The following is a 27,748-nucleotide window of genomic DNA, read 5'->3' as shown; positions in this document are numbered from 1 at the left end:
CCGTTGTTGTTAATCAATTTACGCAAAAAATATTTGTTCAATAAATATATAATAATAATAATAATAATAAAAAGCCTTTTTATTTTCTTATCAACTACTTACAAACTTGGTAACACTTGATATTGTTAATTTATTTTAATTAATATATATATGTTTACTTTTTAAAACTTATTTTACTCGGTTAGTATAATTATTTTACTTATTTTTATGTTTATGTATTTAAAACTAAAAGTTGATAGAAACCCCACTTTATTGGGTAAAGGCCTCCTCCAATTTGTTCCACTCGTCTCTGTTTTTTGCCTTATTTAGCCATCTTAGACCGGCCGTGGCTACTATGTCGTCGCTCCATCGCTTTCGTGGTCGTCCTGCCTTTCTTTTTTTTTTTTTTTTTATAAATATATACCAAAATATATTAACGTAATAAACAATCGCACAAATTACGCTACTGTTAACGTAACATTTAACTTATCTCGCAACGTATCTACTTTAATACGTTGGCCTCCAATAAAATTTGTCCAATTTTATCAGTGTTATAAACTAAAATTGTAAACAGTGATAATCTTTGACTTTAATGTGCGATTCCCACCGCACCAGCGCACTTTTAGTGTTTGATGATAATGTGGTATTTTCTATAAAAAGGGACCTTATTGTCGATAGCGCTTACGCCATTATTAACGATTGCTCCGATATAAATACAATGCCGCGCGACGCTGTGCGGCGTAAGCGCCATCGACAATAAGGTACCTTTTCATAGAAAATGCCCCATATGTGTTTGATGTGTACCTAAGGTACCCAAATTACTAATTCCACGCAGACGAGGTCGCGGGCGAAAGCTAGTTAGTAATAAAATAACTAAATAAATTAAAAGTGGAAATTTTTTTTGGTGGGACGTCAACCCTACCTACCACGAATATTAACAACTAACATATATGGTGGAAATATTCGCTGTATTGAGTACGGTCTTGGTAGCTCAGAAGGCAGAGCACTGTACTAGTGATCCCAGTGGTCGTGGGTTCAAGTCCCAACCAAGACAGTGAACATTTCCACGTTTAATTTATTTCTTAGCTTAATAGTTCGCATAAGTTCGCAGACGTTTCTGCTTGTTACAAAATTAAGTAACAAAATGATAACGATATCGTATCGCGCATGGGGGACCATGGGTTCATGGGCACAATAACAATAATTTGATAACCCGATGTACGAAAGCAAGGGAAATGCATAACAAGGTCATAGTTTTATTATTCACATTTGTCTTTTCTGTTCTTTAAGTTGCACCTAATATTTAAACGTATATAACAGAAATGAACTGTACGGCTATCACAAGTTTTGACATTGACATATTCATTCACGTCTACGTAACTTAATGCATCTCGCTCGTACTAGCATATTAGGGCGTAGACGTGAGCGAATATGTCAATCTCAAAACTGGTGGCAGCCGTACTGATAGATATCATTTAAAAAAACCGGCCATGTGCGAGTCGGACTCGCGCACGAAGGGTTCCGTACGGCAAAAAATCACGTTTATTGTATGGGACTTAAATATTTATTTTATTGTTTTTAGTATTTGTTGTTATAGCGGCAACAAAAATACATCATCTGTAAAAAACTGTCTAGCTATGACGGTTCATGAGATACAGCCTAGTGACAGACGGACGGACAGTGGAGTCTTAGTAATAGGGTCCGTTTTTACCCTTTGGGTACGGAACCCTAAAAACATGTCTTTAAAGGGTCATACCAAATCCATATAAATTATAAACCTAAATAGAATGATAATTATTATTAGGTATTGATCTTATTGATATTTGATGATGATTTTTATCTGTATTGACATTTGTATGTTTGTTGACGATCATAATACAAATTCGTATAGATTATCTTAAAATAGTTTATACTTAATGTAGTTTAATATTATTATATGTAAAATGCAGTGAAAGTCACCAGACGATCGTCAAGGTCGTATCAAAACCAGTTCAAAACCGTTTTCAGTTCTATGACAGTTAGAACCATTATAATTTTTGAATTTAAATCTCATTTCTAATAATCACAAATTATCTTCACAGCTAACATAGCCATGGCTTGCGGAGGGTTCTCCATGGGCTGGACGTCGCCAGTGACCCTCAAGCTTACGGACGCGAACATGACGGACACACCTCTGCCAAGGCCCATCACTGTGGCCGAGGAGGCGTGGATTGGCTCCGTTCTGTCCATTGGTGCTATCATTGGTAAGCAAAGATCCAGAATAAAAATAATAATAGGGGGCTAACGCAAATCTGTAGTTTTCATTCTAACTATACACATTTACACGTTTTAATCAAGAGGTAATGTCATAAAAAAATCACACGGAACGGCCGAGCTGCGGGAGTGCAGTGCTAAGCAGAAGTACAACTGTATTACTTTTACCCTTTTGAGAACTAACACTAACAACAAGCGAACAGGCGGGCCGAAGGCCGAGGGCCGAGTTCCACGTAGGGCCGAAGACGCGGAGCGTGCCATAGGTTCGCCAAAGCACGCGAGGCCTAAGGCCGAGCTGCGGGAGTGCAGTGCCACCAAGTGTTCTTCCAAATTAAGTGTACTAATAAGCGAAGTAGCGTCGTGGCTTCCGTAGGCCGAAGGCGGAGTTCCGCGTAGAGCCGAAGGCTGAGAGACTCGCTGGCGGGAACCAAATAGTAAAAGTGTCTTAGACAAGCGAAACGGAGTGCCAAACAAGGTTGTTTAATATTTTTTTTGTAATCGGGCCTAATATCAATCATATCAAAATCAAATATAGGTTTAACAGGACTCGCACACATTCAAACTAGAGGGTTAAACGGGGAATGGCTCAAACCCAATAAGTGAGCATGTGTTCGTGTGTAATCGGCTTGTCTTAAAGTCATAATTTTATTTAAGCGTCCTCTGTTTATCTGTCAACTCTGTTTTGTGAAATCAGTTTTTTAGAGATATATTTATCTTCCAGGTGCAATCATAGCTGGTCCAATTGCCGCCCGCATCGGGCGTAAATCGGCCATCATCTGCGCCACCGTGCCCCTTCTCGCGGGCTGGGTGTTCGTGGCCGCATCTCCCACAGTTTACTACATATACGTCGGCCGCATCCTCTGGGGTACAGGCATAGGCATGCTGTTCACGGCTGTGCCTATGTACAGTGCAGAGATTGCTACGGTGAGAAACTTTAGAACTGCCTCCACGGTGTTATTGTCGTCCATGTTCTACATATAAGGACGTCGGCCGTATACTCTGCAGGGGGACGGGCATAGGCATGCTGTTCACGGCCGTGCCTATGTACCTACAGTGCGGAGATTGCCATGGTGAGAATCTTGTGAACTGCCTCCGAAGTTTTTTTGTCGTACATGTCATACATATACGTCGGCTGTATTATCTGGCAGACGGGCATAGGTATGATTAACGGCTGTGTATAGGTACAGTGTGGTAATTGCCACTGTAAGTAATTGAGTTAATATGTGAACAAATGGGGCATCATTTGCACCATCGTGCCCTTGGCTGATCATGTATGTAGGATTGTAGGCTGTTGATTGTTGGATGTTCTCCGAGCCAAAATTCAAACAAGCGGTTTGAAAAACGCATCCCTTACCGTTACCTAGGCCACCAGCGCTCAAATTCTTTAAAATTTGAAGTCATTACAATCATCCATGTTTTTGTGTTTCAGAATGAATGGCGTGGTGCCCTCGGCTCATATATCCAAGCGTCCATCACCCTGGGCGTCCTATCGATGTACTCTATCGGGCCCTACTCCTCGTACCTCACCGTCGCCTACGTGGGGCTGGCCATGCTCGTGGCCTTCAATGTGATATTCTTCTTCATGCCTGAGACACCCTTTTACCATCTCACTAAAAGTAAGTTTTCTGTGATTATGGTTTTGGGCTCCGCTTTTCATGCTTACTTCTTAAATATCCAAGAAAGACGTTGGACTTATCATATTTGGTGATACCACACAGTCCGAATCTTTGCGTGACCTGAACTTTTCTTAAATACTGAGATTTTTCCTGCACCGTGGAACTACCTCTAATTCTTCCGATAATATACCTACGAGTAGTTCTTTAACTTTTTTGAGAAAAGGGTGTACAATTTCTTTTAAAGCCGGCGTAAGTAGTGCAGCAGCTTACGGTTTTTAAAAGGAGAGAAACAAAAACTTAGAAGGAACTGTTTGTATCCATCCACGTATCATCTGTTGCGTATACCAATATATTAGCTATGCTCTTCACATTGCAGATGACCGTGAGTCCGCCGCCAAATGCCTGATGGCGCTCCGCGGGCAGACCCGCGCCGGCGTGGAGGCCGAACTCGACATTATGGCCACTGACGTCGCTGCTTCCATGTCAAAGACCGCCACGGTAGGTTATGCTTTTGGCAAGTTACCTAAGCGACATATGAGTCTGTATGTTGCTGCCTCTATTTCAAAGACTGCTTAGATACATTTCCACAATTTCTTGTTTTCCACTCCATTCCAATTTCAGGTTATAAGAAGCATCTTTCATGGCATCGTGATAACCGGTTAGCGAAATTCGACATCTCGTATTTTCATCCTTGTGGCCGACTACAGTGAGCTTTTCCGAGTATCTGGCTTCCTTATGACCGTGTGGCCGAATAACTGACAGATCTAATAAAATACTTACCTATAATTTCCATCGCGGCTAAACCCGCGTCTGTGTGGAGACCGAGCTGCGTTAACGTTGCTGCTTCTATGTCCAAGACGGCTACAGAAGGATTATGCTTTAGACAATTTACCCTTTTTCAAGTCCGCGGTCGAACTTAAGATTGAGGTCAGAATTGACATTATGGCCGACGTGGCTACGTTCACACCAAGTCCATAACTTGAGTACGGCAAGCACTTCTTCCTAATGGTCGTATCCTCCTGAGAATTGCAACCACGAGCTCAAGATTTTTCACCTTTCAGATTTGCTTCAATTGCAAGATTTGATCCAATAGGACGATTTTCAACAACCTCCATCTACCGATTACTTTTTATACTAATTTGATTTTGATTTGATTTTATGTATTTCAGATTGCTGACGTGTTCCGTGGCAGCAACTTCAAGGCGTTCTATATCTCCAACGCGCTGATCTTCTTCCAGCAGTTCTGCGGCATCAATGCGGTGAATTTCTACATGAACACCATCTTTGAGGCTGCTGGCGCTAACCTGGACTCATCTGTAGCTTCTATCATTGTGGGAGTTGTGCAGGTTTGTAGTGATTTTGCAAAGACGTGTGGCCAACATTACATTTCATTTCATTTATTCCATAATTGTAATCATGTTCATTACATGTAGCTGTAAATCATTCAAATGGACCTACCACCTTATGTACCTACTAGCTTTTGTCCGCAACATCGACTGCGGAATGATGAATGATAAAAAAATTATCCCATGTCTTTCTCCAGGCCTCCAACTATCTCCGTACAAAATTTCCGTTCAGATATTTACTGTACCGAGTATACTGATTAAAATCTTGTTTGACAGATGTTTGCGTCGTGCGTGACGCCTTTTGTGGTGGACAGGTGGGGTCGTAAGGCGCTGTTGCTTTCCTCTTCGTGCGGCACAACTATTGCCTTGGTAAGTTTTTATTAAAAACCAGCGGTCAAAAAAAAACAAAATATTTTCGAAAAACCAAAAACTAGTAATCTGTAGAGAGGGAGGTTTTATGTTCTTGACGAATCGGTGGTAGTTTTTAAACATTCTTTGCATTGTGATAATACCTAATTTAAAGGTCCCTCCACACTCGTGCGCGAATCGCGGCTCAAAGCGAACGCGAGTGTGGAATCTAAGTCGCTAATCAGCGAAATCGACTCCACACTCGCGTTCGCGAGCGCGCGCTGGAGCGGGCTTAAGGACAAAATATGTGACTTTAAGTCATAATATGTACCTAGCCTAGCTAAAGATAATGTTTCAAGCATTGACCAGATTATAAGAAATCCTCAATACTTCTAGCATCATTGCCACCTTATAGTTCTACAAATTCTGCTGAAGGAAAAATTGCAAAAAAAAATTACCTTATAGGGCGGTCACTTTTTCCTTATACTATCTTGTTTTGCCCTAAAAAGGGTTAAGGGTCAGAGCCGCAGTCGATTCCTGGCTTGGACTCACGAAGTCTGTTACTTTTTACTTAAACTTAAACTTAAACTCGTGCGCGAAGCCGCGAACGCGAGTCTGGAGTCGATTTCGCAGATCTGCGACGCCCGCTCAACACTCGCGTTCGCGCCGCGATTCGCGCACGAGTGTGGAGCGGGCTTTACAATACAATTACCCTTTGAAACTTCCAGGCGTGCCTCGGCCTATTCTTCCTGCTGAAAGAACAAAACAGTCCAGTAGTGGATTCCATTGGCTTCTTGCCCATCGCGTCGCTGATGCTGTTCATGGCGTCATGCTGCACGGGGCTCGGGCCAGTACCGTGGGCGGTCATGTCAGAAGTTTTCCCCATTGAAGTCAAAGCCGTCGCGGCGCCTATTTGCACAGCTTTCTGTTGGATTCTGGTCTTCTTTGTCACTGGGTAAGTTACGAAGCAACATTTCATTTGATATTTACCAGCAACTCTTCGCCGAAGAAAACATCTTAACTTAATTGGAATCAAACTGATTAGTTTTTCTCCATTCCACGTACCTCTTGGTGGTCTCTGTAAAACCAGTACCTACGTCTTGGGGTTAGTTCGGTGAAGTAAAACATCGTAAGGAAACCGAACTAATAAGGTCCAGGTCTTATACCCTCTGGGTTGGAAGGTCAGACGGCAGTCGCTTTCGTAAAATCTAGTGCCTATGCCAATTCTCGGGATTAGTTGCCAAGCGGCTCCCATGAGCCGTGGCAAAAGCCAAGACAACGCGAGGAAGATAATTCAGTTCGCCAAAGAACAAGTCATCACCCCCTAGTGCTTTACGAGCTTGTCACCGCGTCTCATGCTGAATCTTTGGTTTACCTGACACCCTTGTCTCCAGATACTTCGGTCCAGTCTCGGACGCGCTGGGCATGTACGTGGCTTTCTGGATCTTCGGCGGCTGCTGCGTGGCGGCCTTCTTCTTCGTGCTGTTCTGCTTGCCCGAGACCAAGGGCAAGAGCTTCTCGGAGATCCAGGAGATACTGGCTGGGAAGTGAGTACATAATTATAGTTTGGCAAACAAAGTCCGTCAGTAGAAAAGGGCGCGAAATTCAAAATTTGTACGGGAGATCGATCCTTCGCTCCTACGTTTCTCAAATTTCCTGCCTTTTTCTACTGACAAACCTGGCTTGCCCGACTATAGTTATTTAAATAAAAGTATGTAATTAACAGGCCTATGATGTATAGAGTTACTTGGAGTTACCATATGAAAATATGGAATATCCTGACAAAAGTCCAGCGTAATTCTTTTTTTAAGATCTAAAATTTCACTGATTATTTTTTTTTTTCAAACATTGCTTTTCGAATAGCCATCTCATTATGCTATTTCTTTTTTGCTACGCTATTTTATTATATAAAGAATGAATAATTTAACTATTTCATGATGCATATGCTGGCGATAATTTGATGTAGGCAGCAAAGCATTCTTCTGTTCTCCGTGTGGAAACTACTAGATATGTAATAGGTATAATTTTGTGTACCTAATCACTGTCCCCACTTTTATACTTACTTATAAAAAAACACTTCCAAACAAAGCTGGGAGTAATTACTAGTATTATTATGGGAAAATCATCGATAATTGATTTTATCGATACAGGAACTCCCTGCCTAACATTCAATGTCGCCCCTAATGACTAATCCGATGTCAGGTGTTGACATATATTAGATTTAAAAAAAAAACATGTTTGTTACAGAAAATCAAATGGAAAGGCATAATCGTTCACCGAGCAACATTCCTACAGCACAAACATGTAACAGACTGCAATGTTAATAGGGAATATTACGCAAAACAAAACTAAAGAGGGCGTCACTAGCACAACCACAGGGCCTTCCGCGAAACACGTAAATCGAAAGTTCGGTTTCTGCCTCTCTATCACTCTTGCATATTCGATCGATAGAGAGGCAGATAACGAAATTTCGATAATCGCGTTTCGCGGTTGGACACCTGTAAACAAACCCGCCTTGATGCATCAATGTCATAGTGAAAACTTGTCAAAATAGTATTTTATACAATCGTGATATAATAGAGTGCTTTTCAGTCGAGTACCGTGTTTAAGCAACGAAGCTTGCTGAGTACGAGGTACGAGATTGAAAAGCTTGATTATATCACTATTGTATACAATACTTTTTCTACGAGACAAAAAAATAATACTTTCAACTAGTAGAATCATATACTTGTAAACAAACTTAACAAACCAAAAGTATACAGCTAAGATACGCGAGCTGCCGCAGCCCGCGATACCTTCATACTCGCACGCGCCCCGGCCGCCGGGCCCGGCGCCCCCGGCGGGTTGGTCAACGACACCTCCTCGTAACTCATGAGGCCCTGGTACCTGCTCCGCGCTAAATTCAATTTTAAGACAGTTTTTTTCTCGATTTTGGCCACCGTAGCCTATGGAGGCTAACAAGCAACGCTAAGCGGTTTTCGTAGGATATGGATGTTGCTATATGAAGGGTGTCACATGCGCGTTTATGACTTATGAAGCAATTGTTGGCCAACCAATCACAAAGCAGATACGACGCAGCAGCGTGTTTAAGTAGACTAATTTGCATTGAATTGAGTCTCCTTAAACAAGAAATATTTTACTGAAATGTATGAAGTTCTATTTTTAAATTTTTTATAATTGACTAAACCGTATCGATAAAATTCTTATGCTTGAGTCGGAAGTGCCAAAGACTATCCAACGTTGAAAAGAGTAAGGTTGTAGTGTTGCATGTGAAGTCGTACACAGATTATACTCGACGAGTAGAAAAAACATTTTTAGGCATAGTATGTATAAGTTAGTCTATGATTTAGTATGTGCACTAGTGCTGCACTCTGGCGGCAGAACATTACAATAATATTCCCTATTCTACAAACTTCATAATGAAGTCTGTTCTATTTTAAGAATTAGCAGTGTATAGAGTTGTAATAATGTAATAACGCTAGGAACTATCTAGGAACCCTTTGGCTGCCAAAGACGTCAACTGACGCTCGCTCAATATCAATACGATAGGCCTGGGAGTGAAAAGGGGGGGGGGGGGGGGAGTTTGTATACCCAAATTACTAACTCCACGCAGACGAAGTCGCGGGCAAAAGCTAGTACTAAATTATCTTTGCTGTCATACCTCTTTTTAAGTGCATTTTTAATAATAAGTTAAGATCTAGTTCTAAATCGACGGTTTTAAGCCGAAGTCCATTTTTGTACATAGTTTTATATTTGAATTAAATTATTTTCGAGTTTTTGACTTACTATTGTTATAATTTTACTTAAGTTGAAGAAAAATATTTTTATAATTGTTTGTTTATAAGAATAACTAGTTTATAAGAATCATGAAATAAAACAAAATATAATTTCACAATTTTCATGTATTTTTTAAACCTACATTTCTCATAACCTACCAAACGGGATCCCGTTGTTTGACATAATTATTGAGTCATAATGATTGTCAGATTATCGTTAGTCATAATTCTGAAACCGTTAACATTTTTTTGATTTTCGTAAGGTTATCCTTTAGATAGGTTAGGTTAGGTTTTTTTTATGGCAATCCTAAAAAATTACGCGATTCTGAGAAAAATCAAATTATGATTAACGAAAATGAGGACAATCACACAAATACATTATACATACATACATATAATCACGCCTATTTCCCGGAGGGGTAGGCAGAAACCACGGATTTCCACTTGCTACGATCCTGACATACCTCTTTCGCTTCCTTCACTTTCATAACATTCCTCATACACGTTTGCCGGTTTAGGGTGCTCTTGACCTGGCCTTTCTTCAGGATTTCCCCGATCTGATCAGAGAAAGTCCGCCGAGGTCTGCCCCTTCCAACTCCCGTTTCTACCTCTCCCTTATACACTCTTTGTTAGCCTGCTTTCACTCATTCTTTCCACGTGTCCAAACTATATCAACATACCTTTCTCAATTTACAATACATTATGACTTGAGACTATATGAGAAACAATAGAGACCTCTACCAAACTACTCAAATTCCTAAATATTTATCAGTACGGTTTTTACTCACTATTATTTTTAGTCGCTTTTGGCGACATGTTTCGGATTCTTTGGGAATCCATCCTCAGGCGCTCGTGTCCGCGGCGGTTGTACGTCGTGCACTGCCCGCGCCGCCCGCCTCGTCGCTAGTTGCGCACGCGCTGATGGGGCGGGGGCGGGGGCGGGGGGGCGCGGGGCAGTCCGCAGATGGAGACCTTCACTTGACGACTCCACGAGCGCCTGAGGATGGATTCCCAAAGAATCCGAAACATGTCGCCAAAAGCGACTAAAAATAATAGTGAGTAAAAACCGTACTGATAAATATTTTGAAATATGTCTCACGATATTTTAAGTGCGATTACTCAAATTCCTTACTAATATCATCCATAGCTTCCAAAACATTACATATACTCCCAGCATATATTCTGATATCATCATCTTTTTTAATTTTCAAGCTAGCCGAATACAGTCTTTTATACATATCAGTCATTTTTTCATAATCTTTGTTAGACTTTGACCTGCAATATTGTATGATGCTTTTGAGGATGTAATGTAGTCTGTTTTCAAAAAGTGAGAGTAAGCTATGTTCGTTTTTCATGGTTTTCTCGTCGTGGTCTTCTGATTTGGGGGTGTCCTTGAGGTCCTCGGGGTCTCGGTGTTTGAGGAGTTGCATGATGGAGTGGCTCTGGCGGAGGAGCTCGATTGCCGTTTGTAGGGACTTCAGTTTGAGGTTGGGTGATACTGAAATAAATAAAAATATGGTTTTACATAAAATATGTAACTAACAAAATGTGGATCTTCGTTATCTAAATAAAGAACTTTTATTTTATATTATTATTTACTTATTATGGCCGGTCAAACAAGTTTGTTAGTAGAAAAAGGCGCGAAATTCAAATTTTCTGTGGGACGATAACCCTTCGCCCCTACATTTTTTAAATTTGCCGCTCATTTCTACTATTACTTTCTGCATTACAAAACGAATGAGTACAAAAACAGGATCATTAGGTAAGTAATTAACTAGAGCAAAGATATATCCTCCGTAAAAAAAATTATACTCGAATAGATGGCGCCATACCTTTGGCCTATACTAGTGTAGATGGCGACGCCGTTTGATATTAACAATTTTAACACATATCAGTGAAAGAACATAGATCAAAGTCAAAACCGTTCTAAAAGTTTTAATCCTGTGCCGAAAGATGGCAGTAAATTTACTGTGACTACAAAATTTACTTTGACAATACGCCTCTATACTAAATTATCTTTGGTGAGTATGCTTCTAGTTGCGTTTGGTAGATTTAGGCAATTTAGCCTCTCTTTATCTTTCCCTCTCCACGATATTTTGAACTCGCTTTGATTGCTAACAGGATTTGGTTTATTTTATACCTACTTTTACGTAAAAGTTACTATTAGCAAAGATAGATATAACTCCGTAACAGATGTATACAGTCTAACGAAAAACGTGTCTCGATAATCAAAAAAAATTGTTTCTCGATCAGATGGCGCCACTACCTTTGGCCTACTCTCGAATAGATGGCGTTGACGGTTTCGTTTGTTATTTAACAATTTTAACGCATATCAGTGAAAGGACATGGGTCAAAATCATATAAAAATAAATAATGCAAATAAAATAAAAAACATTTATCCATATATAAATATGTTTTATGGTATTTTTATACATCTTCATTTTTAGTTTTAATCGTGTGTCGATAGATGGCAGTGAATTTACTGTGGCTACAAAATTTACTATGACAGTACCGCTCTATCCTATTATATCCTCTTTGTTATAAGCTTACCCGCAGCGCTACATTCGCATAAAGCCACATGTTCCAACCGCGCCGTTAGAAACATGCTGGCGTCTTCTAAAGCCGCGAACATGTGTGTACACGACATGTAGTTAGTGCGAGCAGAGTTGAGGAGGGCACGACGCTTTGGGCCTTCTTCGGAGGTTATCCTGAAAAAAATACCTACGTTAGGTGTTAAAATAATGCGAATTGTGAAAATGTATACACGGTGACAAAAAATAAGTGCATTCCCGTTGCCAGGGAGGTTTTGGGATTATACTGAGCAACTTTTACTATGGGACCAACTCCGAAATCGCGAAAAAATTTTTGGAGTTGGTCCCATAGTAAAAGTTGCTTAGTATAATCCCAAAACCTCCCTGGCAACGGGAATGCACTTATTTTTTTGCCATCCTGTATAGATGACGATTTCATAGCTAAACTAGACGGTTGTAGCGGGCCACGCAAACTTTGGTGTCGTATACATACTTTCAAACACTTTCGTCACAATCACAAGTGAGATAGGGTACATACTCGTATACCTACGCTATACGATTAAATATATCGATAAGTACTGAGGACACACATGATGCAGACATCCCTTTTAACCTTTTGGACGCCAATGACGGATATATCGGCAACGCAGGTCCAACGCCAAAGACCGATAACGAAATTCTCGAGATATGTCATTAGTGGGCTTATTAAGTATAAAAAATTTCAATACTTTAGATTTTGTTCATATCTAAAAAAAAAACCGATTTCGTCACTCACTCACTGATAATCATCAAAACCTTTAGAATACTTCCTTAAATCCTAGGAAGCTGAAATTTGGTATGTAAGATAGTCTTAGTACACAAACAACAGAAAAATTCAAAAACTTGAAATTTTTAGCCCCTAACGGGGTGAAAAGGGGGGTGGAATGTTGTATGGGGAAACGGCCAAGCCACATATTTTGACTAAAGTGTAGAGTTTGTGAAGTAAGGGCTTGTAGAGTTAGAAGCTTGGCTCTACAAGAGATCTGATAACTTTTTGACAGTGCGAGCCTTATGGTTTCGTCTTGGCAACATTTTACATGAAAATGTTTTAGATGGGATTACCTGTACTGTGAATGGTACAGCGAGCCCAGACGATGATGTATCATGGCGGCTCGGAACTGATACAGGTATTGCCTCGGCCCTGGTGTTAATTGGCAGTATTTGAGGGCGTGGTTGAATGCCTCTGCAACTTCTGACACCTCCTGAAAATAGGTTTAATGAGGATAAAATACATAAAGTCTATAATTGAAGGGAGAAAAGAAAAATAGAAAGGCAGAGGAAGACCGAGACATGCGTTCTTGGACCAAGCTAAAGAGAAAGTCAACGTGATAGGGAATAGTAAGCGAAACTCTGCGTAAAGTGCGCCACTACCACAATTTGAGGGTCTATCGCGAAACTAGAAAATCGAAATTTCGTTATCTAACATCTCTGCCACTCTTGCATATTCGAGCGATAAAAAGGAAAAAACGAAATTTTGCATTCGCGTTTCCCGGTAGATCCTCTGTAAACACGCCTTGATGTATCAATGTCATATTTTATTGTCTCTGAAAACTTGTGAAAAAACTGGTAAAGGCACAGTATGTATAAGTTACTCTATGGTTTACTAAAAAGATTAGTGCTGCACTATGGTAGCAGAACATTGCAGTAATATCCCCTAGGAGCTCATAACAATGGCAGAGAGAAGACCGTAATGGCGACTACTCCACCGACAAGAGCCAGGCTCTTAAAATTATGATGATGATGAGGATAAGGATAAACGCTCAAAGGTGAACGAAGATGGTTGACGTGTATTATCATCACACATACGTTCTGCTACCAGGGCATCATTATGGTTCTGTTATACTGGGTCCTTCAGTTAAGAGAGAGAGGCAGCTTTAAATGAGCGAGAGAGCTATACTCACATTAGACCTGCTTCCAGGGCAGTCCTGCATGAGCACGGCTCTGGTGTACAGATGGCAGGAGAGCTCCCATTGTACTAATTCTCTCACTCCGCCGGGGTCACCCCTTCCAACTAACTTCAGAGCAGTGAGGTACAGTTCTTCCGCTGTGTTGTATAGTTTACGCTTCTTTTCACTGTAACAGAAATAGTTATTTGTGCAACAAGAGAGGAAAGTTGGTTTTTCTTGCGAGTGTTTATTTTGAGTCCCGAGAAAGCGAAAGAGTCTTGAGCGTAGCCAGGGGCTCAAAAACACGAGATGTAAAATAACTTTTCTCTCGTGTTGCACACATAATTTTTCACCTCAGTAGTGAGAACATATTAAAGGTTAAAATGTATTTCGAATTACGTGGAATTACACAGAATAATTCAGAGAAACAAAAAAAAAATATTAAAAAAATTGTATTCAAAGTATGAAGTGGCAGTTCATGGCCTTCACTAAATTAAAAAGCTACTTTGTTTCACTCCCTGGAGTGAGGAAAGTCGCACTTTCCTCACTCCAGGAAGTGACGAAAGTAGGCTTGTTCGAACTGCTGAGGTGAAAAATAGTTTCTTATTATTGCATTGTTTATTTTATACTATTGTGACGCTATTCTGTAATCTGCGCTTGACGTGTGTGTTGTCACTCGTTTAGTTTTAGTTTAGTTGTAGCTTAGTTATAAGTCAGGTACCCACTGAAAATCAGCGTCATGGTTTGCTGTGGCATTATGCTGAGTGGGGATCCTGTTTAGCATCTAGTTTGTGTTGTATTGCTATTTTAAAGTACCTATTGTCTAACGAAATCGCGAAAAATTTTTACCCTCCCATAGAAAATTGACCAGCCAAAATGTATGAAACAGCCAAAATTTTTTTGCGATTTCGGGGTTGGTCCCATAGTAAAAGTTATTCAGTATAATCCCAAAATCTCCCTGGCAACGGGAATACACTTATTTTTTAGCCATACAACTATACACACACTATATAGTGTGTGACAGACAGAGTGATGGCAGGTGGGCCAAAATGCTAACGGAATGGTGGCCGCTTTCAGACGAAAGGAGTGCCTGGCGTCCGTTGGCTCGTTGGGTGGACGACATTCGGAAGACTGCGGGTCACTTCTGGATGAGATTGGCTCAGGACCGGGATAAGTGGCGTACGCGAGGAGAGGCCTATGCTCAGCAGTGGGCGATAGAAGGCTGATAAGAAGAAGAAGAAGATATAGTGTGTTAGGTAAATGAACAAACACTACGATTAGTGAACACAAAACGAATGATGATATGATGATAACACCATAAGAAATAACTCAATACACTTTCGTTTCGACAGTCTGTCTATCTGTTAATAACATATGATAATTTTTATCACGGAAATCATCCCTTAAGGGGGTGAACAGGTGGGATTTGCTATCAAAGTGGGATATAGAACTAATAATCCAAAGTCAAAGGGTAGGTGCGACGATGAGCGAAGCGAGGAGCGCGTTAGATGAGCCGCGACGGAACCATCAAAACTAAAAAATGATATCGTAAAAAATAAGTCAATATTTACTCACTCGAAACTGCCGTGATCGCAATGTGCCTTGAATCTCAAGTATCGTCCTTTATTACAGTACAATAACGCCAAATTTGGTACATCATTAACTTACTCAAAGATGGCAGACGCCTCGTCCAAACATTCTAGCTAGAGTTTCGATCGTCTGTCTGTCTGTTACCTCTTTACTCTTATACCGCTGAACTGATTTCGATGAAATTTGGTGTGGAGATAGATTGAGTCCCGAGGATAGAATAGTTTTTATTAAGGAAGTCATCCCTTAACGGGGTAAAAAGATGGAATTGAATATGGGAATACTATTGCTACGTCAAAGGATAGGTGCGACGATGAGCGAAGTGAGGAGCGTTTTAGCATAATCGCGACCCAAGTGATACATAAGAAACAAAATACTTACTCAAAACTGCCCTGATCGCAATGTGCCTTGAATCTCAAGTATCGTCCTTTATTACAGTACAATAACGCCAAATTTGGTACATCATTCACTTCCTCAAAGATGGCAGACGCCTCGTCCAAACATTCTAGCTAGAGTTTCGATCGTCTGTCTGTCTGTTACCTCTTTACTCTTATACCGCTGAACTGATTTCGATGAAATTTGGTGTGGAGATAGTTTGAATCCCGGGGAAGGGCATAGAATAGTCTTTATTAAGGAAATCATCCCTTAACGGGGTGAAAAGATGGAATTGAATATGGGAATACTATTGCTACGTCAAAGGATAGGTGCGACGATGAGCGAAGTGAGGAGCGTTTTAGCATAACCGCGACCCAAGTGATACATAAGAAACAAAATACTTACTCGAAACTGCCCTGATTGCAATGTGCCTTGAATCTTAAGTATCGTCCTTTATTACAGTACAATAACGCCAAATTTGGTACATCATTAACTTCCTCAAAGATGGCAGACGCCTCGTCCAAACATTCTAGCTAGTTTCGATCGTCTGTCTGTCTGTTACCTCTTTACTCTTATACCGCTGAACTGATTTTGATGAAATTTGGTGTGGAGATAGTTTGAATCCCGGGGAAGGGCATAGAATAGTTTTTATTAAGGAAATCATCCCTTAACGGGGTGAAAAGATGGAATTGAATATGGGAATACTATTGCTACGTCAAAGGATAGGTGCGACGATGAGCGAAGTGAGGAGCGTTGTAGCATAACCGCGACCCAAGTGATACATAAGAAACAAAATACTAACTCAAAACTGCCCTGATCGCAATGTGCCTTGAATCTCAAGTATCGTCCTTTATTACAGTACAATAACGCCAAATTTGGTACATCATTAACTTACTCAAAATGGCAGACGCCTCGGCCAAACATTCTAGCTAGAGTTTCGATCGTCTGTCTGTCTGCTACCTCTTTACTCTTATACCGCTGAACTGATTTCGATGAAATTTGGTGTGGAGATAGATTGAGTCCCGAGGAAGGGCATAGAATAGTTTTTATTAAGGAAATCATCCCTTAACGGGGTGAAAAGATGGAATTGAATATGGGAATACTATTGCTACGTCAAAGGATGGGTGCGACGATGAGCGAAGTGAGGAGCGTTTTAGCATAATCGCGACCCAAGTGATACATAAGAAACAAAATACTTACTCGAAACTGCCCTGATCGCAATGTGCCTTGAATCTCAAGTATCGTCCTTTATTACAGTACAATAACGCCAAATTTGGTACATCATTCACTTCCTCAAAGATGGCAGACGCCTCGTCCAAACATTCTAGCGATCTTTTAGATAAGGTGTTGAATTGTTTGAGAAGGAGCTGGGCTTTTGGGTCTTTGGGGTCCTCTTCGTTGTATTTGCCGTAGATTTCTGGAAATAAATTTTGAGAATAATAGGTGTACTGGGGTAATTTTGTAAAGTAAGTCACAATATTTTCAAAAACTTTATTAGGCAGAGGGAATATATTTTCCGCTATGATTTTGAAATTTATTGAAAAGTTATAGGGCTCAATTTTGCATCATTTCTAACGCCACCCGTTAAAGGTTTAAAAGATACTGACGTTACTGACACACTGACAACATTATAAAAAGTACCTGCGTCTAAGATAAGATGGTTCTTAAGCTTGCCTACTTTCATAATTTGTATTAATTTCTGAAATTGTCTGTAACTTGTTTTGTGAGCCAAATAAATAAAATAAAAATAAAAAATTTCATAATACTTATATAATTAAAAATACATATTAAAAATATGTACTTGCAGTTTGGATGGGACTAATTAGGCGCAAGTACCTAATGAGTTTGTTATTGTTGGTCTTCTAAGTTTTCGCTGAGGTGACTAAGTTTCAGAGCTAACTTAGAGAAATAGGGAACTGGCACTGGCAGTTTGATTTAAACGAACGAGCAACGCGAGGTCGTTTAGCAACACGAGGCTGGCATTACAAGATGCGAGGTAATTAACAAAAAGTAGGTAACTTACGATGAGCATCATTCATATATCGAACAGCTAACTCATTGGTGACAGAAGCTAATCGGCGTTGTAACTCAGCTCGTTTGTCGCTTGTCGCCGCTAAAGCGAGGCGATAGTATGAGCAACACGCCAACATCGAAGACAGCTCGCTGTTTGGTAGCGATATGTCTGAAAACGGAAAAATAAAATTAAAATCATTTAAAATAAAAATCTATTAGGTATATTTTGATCAAATAATATTTTGCCCCGCGGATTAGCATTGCTATCCAGCGGGGCAATGCGGCCAATTTTTTTATTTATAAGTTTTTTAATTTTTATGTGTTTGTGTTAATAAATAAAATAAACGTGTCATAATTCGTGTATCGAAAGCTTATAAATTAAATATAACATTATTAGGTATATATATATGTACAATTTGGTTGCGTTGTTTTATTAAATTATCACAGGGAGATGGAGATGGCCACTTCCTATGTCCATCATCAGATCGGCTCGATGGTACCATAATATTACATTGTCACCTCAGTTACATATGTAGGTTATGTGAAGTTTTAGCTCAATCGAATAATGGGATGGGGGACTAATTTAGCCAGCAAGACCTGACCCTACATTTGCAAGAAACAAAAGCTTGTAATAGTACTAACTTCATCAACTTACCTAAATCAAATTCATTCGTCAAAACGCCATCTATCTCCTCCACCAGATCATTCTCAATCTCCAGCTTAATCTTACTGTCAATATCATGATCCGTCTCAAACTGTTTCTTAAACTGTTCCAAACTATGCCAATTCTTACTTAACTGGAAGAAATTATCCCCAACCCTTCCTATAAGGCAACTAGAATCAACCACCTTACTTTTAATAATCATATTGGATAATAACTTTTGACATTTGCTAGCTAAATCTATGTATTTCAATGAAAATCCATATTGCTCATGAGCGTAGCTGTATTCTGCTAATGTAGCATATGCGAGGCAGATTTTTTCGTAAAGTAAAGTTTTTAAATGTAATTTCCAAGCGAAGTTATCATCTCTATTAGTTTCGCTGTAAGAAGGTAGTTTTTTCTGCTCTTTTCTGACTAAAATAGCATTTTTATCTATGTTACTGTTTGCTTCTATTAAATATTCGCTTTTAGAGTTTTTCTTTTCTCGTTTTCTTCTTCGACTTCGTGAGTTGTGTTCTTTGTCGGTTTTGTTGATTTGTTTAATCGGTTCGTAGTTCATTGATATCGGTTCGTAGGGGTTCGCCATTTTTGGATGCTGCTCTTCTAATAGTATCTGTTCTTTCAATCTTTCTCTTTCTTCATCCTGTGGGAAGTAATCCGAGTAATAATACAAAAAAAAACTAATCAAAAAATATTTCATAAAATAATTTGATTTGTTCCCTAGTTAGTCATTAATAAATTATTTTTATTTTCCTTACTAGCAATGAGTAAGAAAATTACATCATCAGAATTTTGCTTGATAAAATAAACTCTAAACCAAGCTTAGGATGGTATCTGTCCTATGGTCCAATGTCATTGCGTCTCACATTTTGCTTAATGAGAGAGTAAGACGCAATGACATTGGACGTGCATTGGACCAAGAAATTGGACAGGTGATGTACCATCCTTAGACCCATTTTTATTATGATCTTGTTGTTCTAACAAGGATTATTAAAACCCACGCTATATATGAATGGAATTCTGAAAACGTCCAAATCCACTATCATCGCGACTTTCGCAAAAAATGCATAGCTGCCATCTTGGATTCCAAAGTAGTCACCTGTGAAAACCTAGAAATCGACTACCATGACGATTTCCACAAACAATATTTGTGACGTTTTCAATCAAAAGGTACCACATTGTCGCTTGTCGATAAGGTAGATTTCAAATTGAATCTATATGGAAATAGCGCCTTACTGACAAGCGACAATAAGTACCTTTTTGGTTGAAAATGGCACATTTTATCTTACCTTGCACTTGTCTATGGTAACATTGTGTAGAGCTAGCAACCCTTTGAGTGCGTGTCTCAGCGCGTGGCCACAGCGATCGGGAGGCTCCACTCCTAAACCCTTGGCTTCGTTACCTTTACTTTTGTTATCCTACGACAAAACAATACAAAATTAAACATCATTAATAATTATTATCAGGGGCCGGCCCGGTATTCCCTTCCGAGGGTTTTCGGTCCACTTTACCTAGTGAAATAAGTGCTAATATAGTGAGTTCAACAAAATCATTTGTGCCATTCTCAACCAAAGGGGTACTTATTGTCGGTTGTCAATAAGACGCTATTTCCATATAGCTTCAATTTGAAATCAACCTTATTGACAAGCGACAATGTGGTACCTTTTGGTTGAAAACGTCACATTTATTCTAGGTATCATGCTTAAGGGTCTTTTAAATTAATGTTTCGCGAAAAGACATGCGTTTTTTTAACATAACCTTTTTTGAAAAGGGGTGTTTTACTAAAAGACGTTTAGCGAAATATTGTAAGGGGACACTTATTAAGTGGCTCATTATGAGATCTAAAATAATTAAAAAGGTAGTCAACTCACTTCCTCTTTCTTCATCTTATCCCCAATATCTCTCAACGCCAACCCCCTCATCTGCAACGCCAAAGATTTCTCCTCCTTCTCCCCATCACCATCCCCACACTCACTTTTACCATCACTGACTTTACCATCACTGACTTTACCAACACTGACTTTATCATCACTGACTTTATCATCACTGACTTTATCATCACTTTCATTTTTATCACCACTGTCACCGTTGCCGCCACTGTTGTCTTCGATATCGTCGTTAAATGTTTCTGTCTCATCTTTTACGCTATCTGTGTCTCGCTCTGATGTGACTTCGGTTGGTTCGAAATCGGGGTCCTCGCTTTCCGAGTCTGAGCTTTCATCTAAAATCAACAAGACCTCATTAACACACGCACGCACGCACGCACGCACGCGCACACACACACACACACACACACACACACACACACACACAACAATGTTAAAACAAATATTTCATCTAGTGAGATAGATAAACTGTTTTAATCGATTTAATTTTCTTCCTTAACATAAATATTATTATGATAGGTACTCGTAATATAATTATTAAGTTAAGGTAGAAAATCGAATGTATACAATCTATGTTTATCAAAAATTATAATGTACCTATATTTTGGCCAAGCTAACTCACTGGACAGACTTTGCAAAGACAGAGTGTGTAAGTGTCGTATGACTCGTTATATGGGAATATCACACTTTGTCACTGAAAAATCAGTGTAGTTTTCATCCTAAGTGTATGTCTAGCATAGCATATGAAGCAAAGTTTGTGCAAAGTTAGCATAGTCAGAGCAATTAAGGCTTATTTGACTACAGTAATAAAACTAACCTTTAAAATCCGGACAAGCCGGATTGGTCGTCGCCGGCACATACAAATCCGCCAACATATAATGCGAAGACGCCACTATCTGCGGATACCTCTCCACCTTCAACAGGTTTATCGCCTGCTCCAACAACTGCTTAACATGTCTCGACCTGTTCGTCAATCTCATATTCCTTGCCACCCTGTATAGCAACATAGCCACCGGAGTTGTGAAAGGATTGTCCAAACTATCCGGACAGAGGGAAGTTAAGTCATACAGTTTAACAACATCATCGTGGGGACCTTTAAATAACCAATATGTATGTCCCGCTTTCGTCGCATTATATTTCAAAAATGAAAGTATATTTTGAGCGACATTTCTCACCACTTTCGGTGAAAATTTAGAGTTCTCCATATTAGGTAGGTCTTCGGTTTTCATCGGTTCATATTTCTGTACTATACCATCTAAGTGATAGCACATTAAGACTTCAGGAACATTACACATGAGATTATCAAGCCAGTAGTCTATTCCTGTTAGAACATTGATAGGTTCCCTAGCGTCCCTGAGTCGGAGAGAGACGCAAGGTCGGTCCTTGTCTCCGAAGATGGGCAGGTCGCTTCCGATGAGCATTTGGATGTCCTCGAAGGTCCAGAGGACGTTCCTGTTGTAGAGGTGCTCGTTGGGGGGATCGGATCTTTCTGACTCGGGCAAGTAGGGTCCTTTAAAAAAATCGATTATTGATAATAACTTAGAGCTCTTAAGTTAAGCTGTCAATATAATAGCCAAAGACTTTAAATAATAGATCTTTTTAAATCCTATAAAATAAAATCTATTATTAAATCTATTATTTAATATATATTTTTTTAATAGATCTTTTTTTTAAATCTTCTTTACACAGCTTTAAGACGATTACGATCGCTTCTCCATTGAAATTGAAATCTTTATTGTCATATTGTGATTAACGATGATCTTAAAATTATGTCAGGGTAGAATCATCACAATCAACCGCGATGCAGGGTACAATATCATCACTACATAGTATAAAAGAAAGTCGCTTTCCGCTGTCTGTCCGTCTGTCCCTATGTATGCTTAGATCTTTAAAACTACGCAACGGATTTTGATGCGGTTTAGTTTAAGAGCTAGATCTTACCAGGAGTAGGCCCCGGCGTAGGCCCCTTGGCCTCAGGCACACACACACTGTGTGATAGGAATTTATGTGTGAGCTGCAATGCGTTGTGTGTTGGTGGAGGAGTAAGGCTCATCCTCTCCTAAAAGTACAATATAATGACTAATGTAATGAGCGGGTCGGTGTGCGAACGTGACATCGCTATATACGTGCATTACGCCGTCTCGCTCACACACGGAGCGACGTGGGAATCCGTACCGGTGTGATAACCGCGTAATTATTACAAAGCGAATAGCAAGCCAATTCGAGTTTTAGTTATTCGATCTGTTTCCGATATGATACTGATCTGTCAGAAATCAGAAGAAATGTTACTTTCGACACTCGCTGTCGTAGGACTCGCTGACGTTCGGCTGTCAAAATCATCTCAAATCCCCCTCAAGCAATGTATTTATGAATTAAACTAAATTATCATGTCTTTTATAATCGTGTACAATATCTAGTGTATTAAATCACACTTACAACCGGATCTATAGCGAATTTATTTTGTTACCTTTATTTACCGACGTTTCGACACAGATTTCACTGGTCGTGGTCGCGGCTAACTGACGTCCCAGCAAAATGAATACTACCCGACGATTTTTAGGGTTCCGTACCCAAAGGGTAAAAACGGGACCCTATTATTAAGACTCCGCTGTCCGTCTGTCTGTCACCAGGCTGTATCTCATGAACCGTGATAGCTAGACAGTTGAAATTTTCACAGATGATGTATTTCTGTTGCCGCTATAACAACAAATACTAAAAAGTACGGAACCCTCGGTGCGCGAGTCCGACTCGCACTTGGCCGGTTTTTTTGTAAGTTTGATTTAATATTGTGTTCAAAATGTGTGTGTGTGTGTGTGTGTTCACGAACCTTTTCCGACATGGTCTTCAATATGTTCTCATAAAAGAACTCCTTCAGCCAGCCCCATTCCGACTTCATCAAGTAGTCATACACGTCGAAATCGTCCAGAAGAAGCGTGTTCTCCACTCGGTGCACCATCATGCTTACCTAGAACCAAAGATAGATACAACTCCGTAATAGATGGATACAGTATTACAGTCTAAACAAAACACGTGCTTCGCTAATCACGAAAATTAGATTCTCGATCAGATGGCGCCACTAGCTTTGGCCTACTCTTGTATAGAGGGCGTTGACGGTTTCGTTTGTTATTTATAATTTTAACGCATATCAGTGAAAGAACATGGGTCAAAATCATATAAAAATAATTAATGCAAATAAAAAAACATTTATCCGTATTTAAATACATTTTAACGTATTTTTATAAATCTTCATTTTTAGTTTAGAAAAGTGTTAGTCTCAGCTTTCCGAGTCCGGTCCGGACACATCCCTACAAACAAATTTCTGTACATGATGGGTGTTAAATCGTCACCACTGTGTGCAAACTGTCAGAAGACTGATGACTTGTCTCACGTGTTGTTGGAATGCGTCCGGAATTCGGACTTGAGAAAAAGAATTTTTGGTAGTCTGGGCTCCATGCACAATGTACAGATCAATTGTTGGTTGGCAGAACCTATATCGGACAAAGCAATCAGTGTTTACCACTTTATTGACCTCTCCCTTGAGTAGGGAACTATGATAGCACCCATGAGGCTGACATGTTCACCTAGAGTGTCCAAAGCCTCCATAAAAACCAGATTAAAAAAAAAAAAAAAAAAAATAGTATGTCGATAGATGGCAGTGAATTTACAGTGGTTACAAAATTTACTATGACAGTACTGCTCTATCTAACTATATCCTCTTTGCCTAAAACAATACACGGTGTTCACGAGGAACCCGAAAGATTGTAACAACGCTTTTCTGAGGCCAAAGAAGGAAAAAATGTAATAATAAACACAAGTTTTCGCATGTGTTCAGTGTGTGAGCGCTTATAACAGTTATAACATCTAACATGTTTCATAATGTTATAAAACATTTTACATCAAAAGTTATAATTTGTTACAGTTTTGCAAATTGTTGTATAACATTGTATAATGTTAACATGATAACAATGAAATAACGGGTGACACCCGTTGACCACGAACGCTGTAAAGAGTTCGAAACGTCGGGATGTATTATAAATTCAATATACGCGATATAATCCGTTTTCATAGTTTTATTTCATGAGTAACTATCGCGGTAACCGAAGACAATATTATGATAACAATGCGTAACTTTTGTTACATATTGTGATAAACTCTTTATAACACCAATGTGGAAGCACAAAAAGAATATATCCAACTTAAATCCAACTACAGCAATACGTTACGCAATAGTAACAACCGTATGAGAGGTCATCAGTATAAGCTGGTGTCTCACAGGTCCTACAATAATCCTCATAGACACTTCTTTAGCAACAGAGCGGTCAACGCTTGGAACAAACTCCCAGGGGATGTAGTAGCGGCCCAAAGTGTCAATGAGTTTAAGAATAAATTAGATAAGCACAAAGCAAATTCTACTCAACACTGAGAACTTGGTTTATGACTCTGGATACAGGCATTATCAGTTGTTTAAACTGCCTGCCTGCATTACAAATAATAATAATAATAATAAACCACCCTAGGTTAGGTTTTTTATAATTTGTTTATATGTATTTTGTATTGTTTTGTAAGTGTTTTTATATTTTACTTTTATATGCATATTATAAAACACCTAACGTAAGAAAAATAATAAATAAAGAGAATAATAATAATAATAAATCCAGAAAGCTGTACCCGCACCTTTTACACCAATACATTACTTACACCAATAATTTGTTGCACAATGTATAGATAAATACTTACATATTACTTGCTCAGGCAGGTGGCTAGAGCCTTCTGGAGTAGACAGGCTCTGGACAGGGACTCGTGGAGGAACATGGGAGAGGCCTATGCCAAGGGCAACCAGACAAGACGTCTGCGGAGAAAGGCTAGCAGTAAGCAGTAAGTAACTTACGGTCCCGTTGGGCTGGTAAGGCAACTTCAACAGTTTCTTGATACACTCCGCGCCCGAGATCACGTCCACAGCGCCAACGCAGTCGGGAAACATGTGCGCCATGCGAAAACTGCCAAATAACACTGTGTTATTATGTGCATATGGCATACAATTGAATGACTCTATAGAGAACAACATGTGGTGAGGAAAGCCATCCGAAAACTACCAAATTAAAGTTTTGTTGCCGCTATAACAACAAATACTAAAAAGTACGAAACCCACGGTGTGTGAGTCCGACTCGCACTTGGCCGGTTTTTTTATGTTGTTAAAACTGAAGCCACTGTACAGACACATCACAATTTCGGGTTTTGTGCGATCAAACCATTATTTCAGATCTGGGATATTTCAGATTCTGATTGTTGTGTCTCACAAGTGGGACACTGGACATTGACCTAATTAGGCACTGGTCCTCACTGCATTTCAGTTTAGCACCTAAGATAGTTACTTTCAGTGCAGTTAAGGATTTGCCACACTGGATCCAGTGTAACAAATCCTTTAATTTTCATTTTAAGTTTTACAAACAAAATTTAGACAATATTGTACTAAATAAATGTATTTTTTTTAATAAAAAGGTTTAATTATATTAGGCTATAATTATAATGTTATAAAAAATAAATAAAATAAACATCAACTCACCTGGACAGGGGAGTACTCCCTGTCAATATCTGCTTCAGCCCATATGAATCTATAGCGGCCCCCCAGTTGGAGGGAGGCAGGTTCAAATCCGTGTTGCACTGCAGTCGAGCGTAGCTCACTGGGCTCGGGAAAGCTGTATATTTGACAACCGCTGTTGATTTGATGCCTGGTGAAGGGCTGCGGTCCTGTGATAACACAAATTTAAAGTCAAATTCAAAGTAATGTTCTTACCTCTTACCCGTTGAGTCCCACGGACGTGATATCGGATCAGCAATGACAGACAAAATTTAATTCTAAAATAAAAACCTCAAGGTTGTTTTTTCGCTGGCAAATTTAGGTCCTGGGGCTCAAGGGATTAATGTAAAGAAAACTACCACCATAAGAGCATTTAAATAGCAATGTCAGAATCTCAAATTGTGCCTCACACATGAACTGTGACGATGTTTGGGCTGCAGATTAAACAGACAGAGAAACATACATACAATCATTCAGGTTTGGACGTTGTGAAGTAATTTTTTCAACAATACATAATTTAAAGCATTCATGGAATGTTCTAGCTCGATTTTTGAAAATGTTGGTAGTTCTTGGGCCATATTTAAAGCGCATAAATATATCTTGATCGCATTTTCCGAAAGAATAACAGACACTAATAATACAAAATAATTTATTTAGGCATTAGTTAATTGACCAGTATTTACCTTTGTGCGTTTATATTCATATTCATTTTCTTCTTCCATTTTCAGCTAGTAGAATAGCCGATACACAAATAGAATATTACACTATCTATTCCACTTTAGTCAAATCTTCTTTGACTAAACAAATGATATTTAGTGGAATTTATGTGGGTTTTAAGGAATTTCACGCAAAATGTTTTTCTCGTTTTACGGCGGTGCTTGTCAAATATCTCATCCTTACTCACTTGAAGCCTCAGTTTGTCTCATACGCAAAGTATTGATTAGAAAAGGATAGTATGATAAGTTATACACTGAAAATGATGGAAACCCATGGTAACGCGTGGTACGTCCTGTGACATTTGACTTGACAGCTGATATTGATATGACATGTCTATTTGTTTACAAAGTATGCTAATCATAAATAGGCAAAAATAAACCTTAGGAACGTAAATGTTTATAGAATTTTTATAATACTTCGAAAGCGTATATTTTTTTATTTCATTTCAAATATTAATAGGCAAATATGAATAGGTATCAGAAAAATAATTTCTAGTACAGATAAAACAAAACCTGTAAAGAAACTAACATGTTAAGTTTTAGAAGACCGTATCATATTTCGGATACACATTCACATACGTTTCCCAATAATATACAACAACGATATTAAATAAAGAAAAGTTATTCGATCTGTTCCAAACACCTAAAATTATAATTTTCATCGTGTGATAAAATACAGTTGGTCAAATCAAATTGTCAGTGAACAAAAAAGAACTATACTCATCCTTTTCTTTTGGGTACTAGTACTAGTGTAAGACAAAGATAGTATGATTCTCTCTGTTTGTTTGAAATGAGACAGTCCTTTGATAAACTAGATAAATTAAGTACATAAAACCGGCCAAGTGCGAGTCGGACTCGCGTTCCAAGGGTCCCGTATATTACACAATTTAAACAATGTATTTTTTATGTGAAACGTGAGTGTGAAATACTTTAAAAAACCCGTAGGGGTCGGATCAAAAACTAAGTAATTAAGTCCGACTCACGCTTGACTGCAATTTCTAATAGGTTTTCCTGTAATCTATAGGTAAAGATCTATTTTGTTTATTTTTTTCAGAATTTTATACCCAGTAGTTTCGGAGAAAAAGGGGGGGGGGGGGGGAATGGCCATTTTTTGCCTATTTTCTAGAATAACTTCTAAATTGTTTATCCTAAAATTGT

At 39.1% G+C, this 27,748-nt stretch overlaps 2 protein-coding genes across 2 annotated transcripts; one reads left to right on the top strand and one right to left on the bottom strand.

The window, feature by feature from the left end:
• Positions 1-2,065: 2,065 nt before the first annotated feature.
• LOC134750517 (facilitated trehalose transporter Tret1-2 homolog) lies at positions 2,066-9,085 on the top strand. Its single transcript, XM_063685707.1, has 9 exons — positions 2,066-2,222; positions 2,954-3,156; positions 3,662-3,848; positions 4,225-4,346; positions 5,018-5,194; positions 5,471-5,563; positions 6,271-6,497; positions 6,937-7,089; positions 7,790-9,085. Exons 1-9 carry the CDS (start codon positions 2,072-2,074, stop codon positions 7,809-7,811), a joined length of 1,335 nt encoding a protein of 444 aa, XP_063541777.1. The 5' UTR covers positions 2,066-2,071; the 3' UTR covers positions 7,812-9,085.
• A 1,126-nt stretch (positions 9,086-10,211) lies between these two features.
• Positions 10,212-26,817, bottom strand: LOC134750659 (erythroid differentiation-related factor 1). Its single transcript, XM_063685884.1, has 15 exons — positions 26,558-26,817; positions 25,860-26,044; positions 25,185-25,293; positions 23,124-23,261; positions 22,238-22,355; positions 21,114-21,806; positions 20,282-20,631; positions 19,700-19,828; positions 18,405-19,053; positions 17,760-17,918; positions 16,937-17,153; positions 13,790-13,961; positions 12,951-13,090; positions 11,869-12,026; positions 10,212-10,816 (listed from the first exon to the last, which is right to left on the bottom strand). Exons 1-15 carry the CDS (start codon positions 26,594-26,596, stop codon positions 10,434-10,436), a joined length of 3,639 nt encoding a protein of 1,212 aa, XP_063541954.1. The 5' UTR covers positions 26,597-26,817; the 3' UTR covers positions 10,212-10,433.
• Between the last annotated feature and the right edge of the window lie 931 nt (positions 26,818-27,748).

The sequence above is a fragment of the Cydia strobilella genome, chromosome 20, assembly GCF_947568885.1.
Source record: "Cydia strobilella chromosome 20, ilCydStro3.1, whole genome shotgun sequence".
Classification (NCBI taxonomy): domain Eukaryota; kingdom Metazoa; phylum Arthropoda; class Insecta; order Lepidoptera; family Tortricidae; genus Cydia; species Cydia strobilella.
The sequence above is the reverse complement of the archived record's forward strand: the minus strand, read 5'-3'. Positions and strand labels throughout refer to the sequence as shown.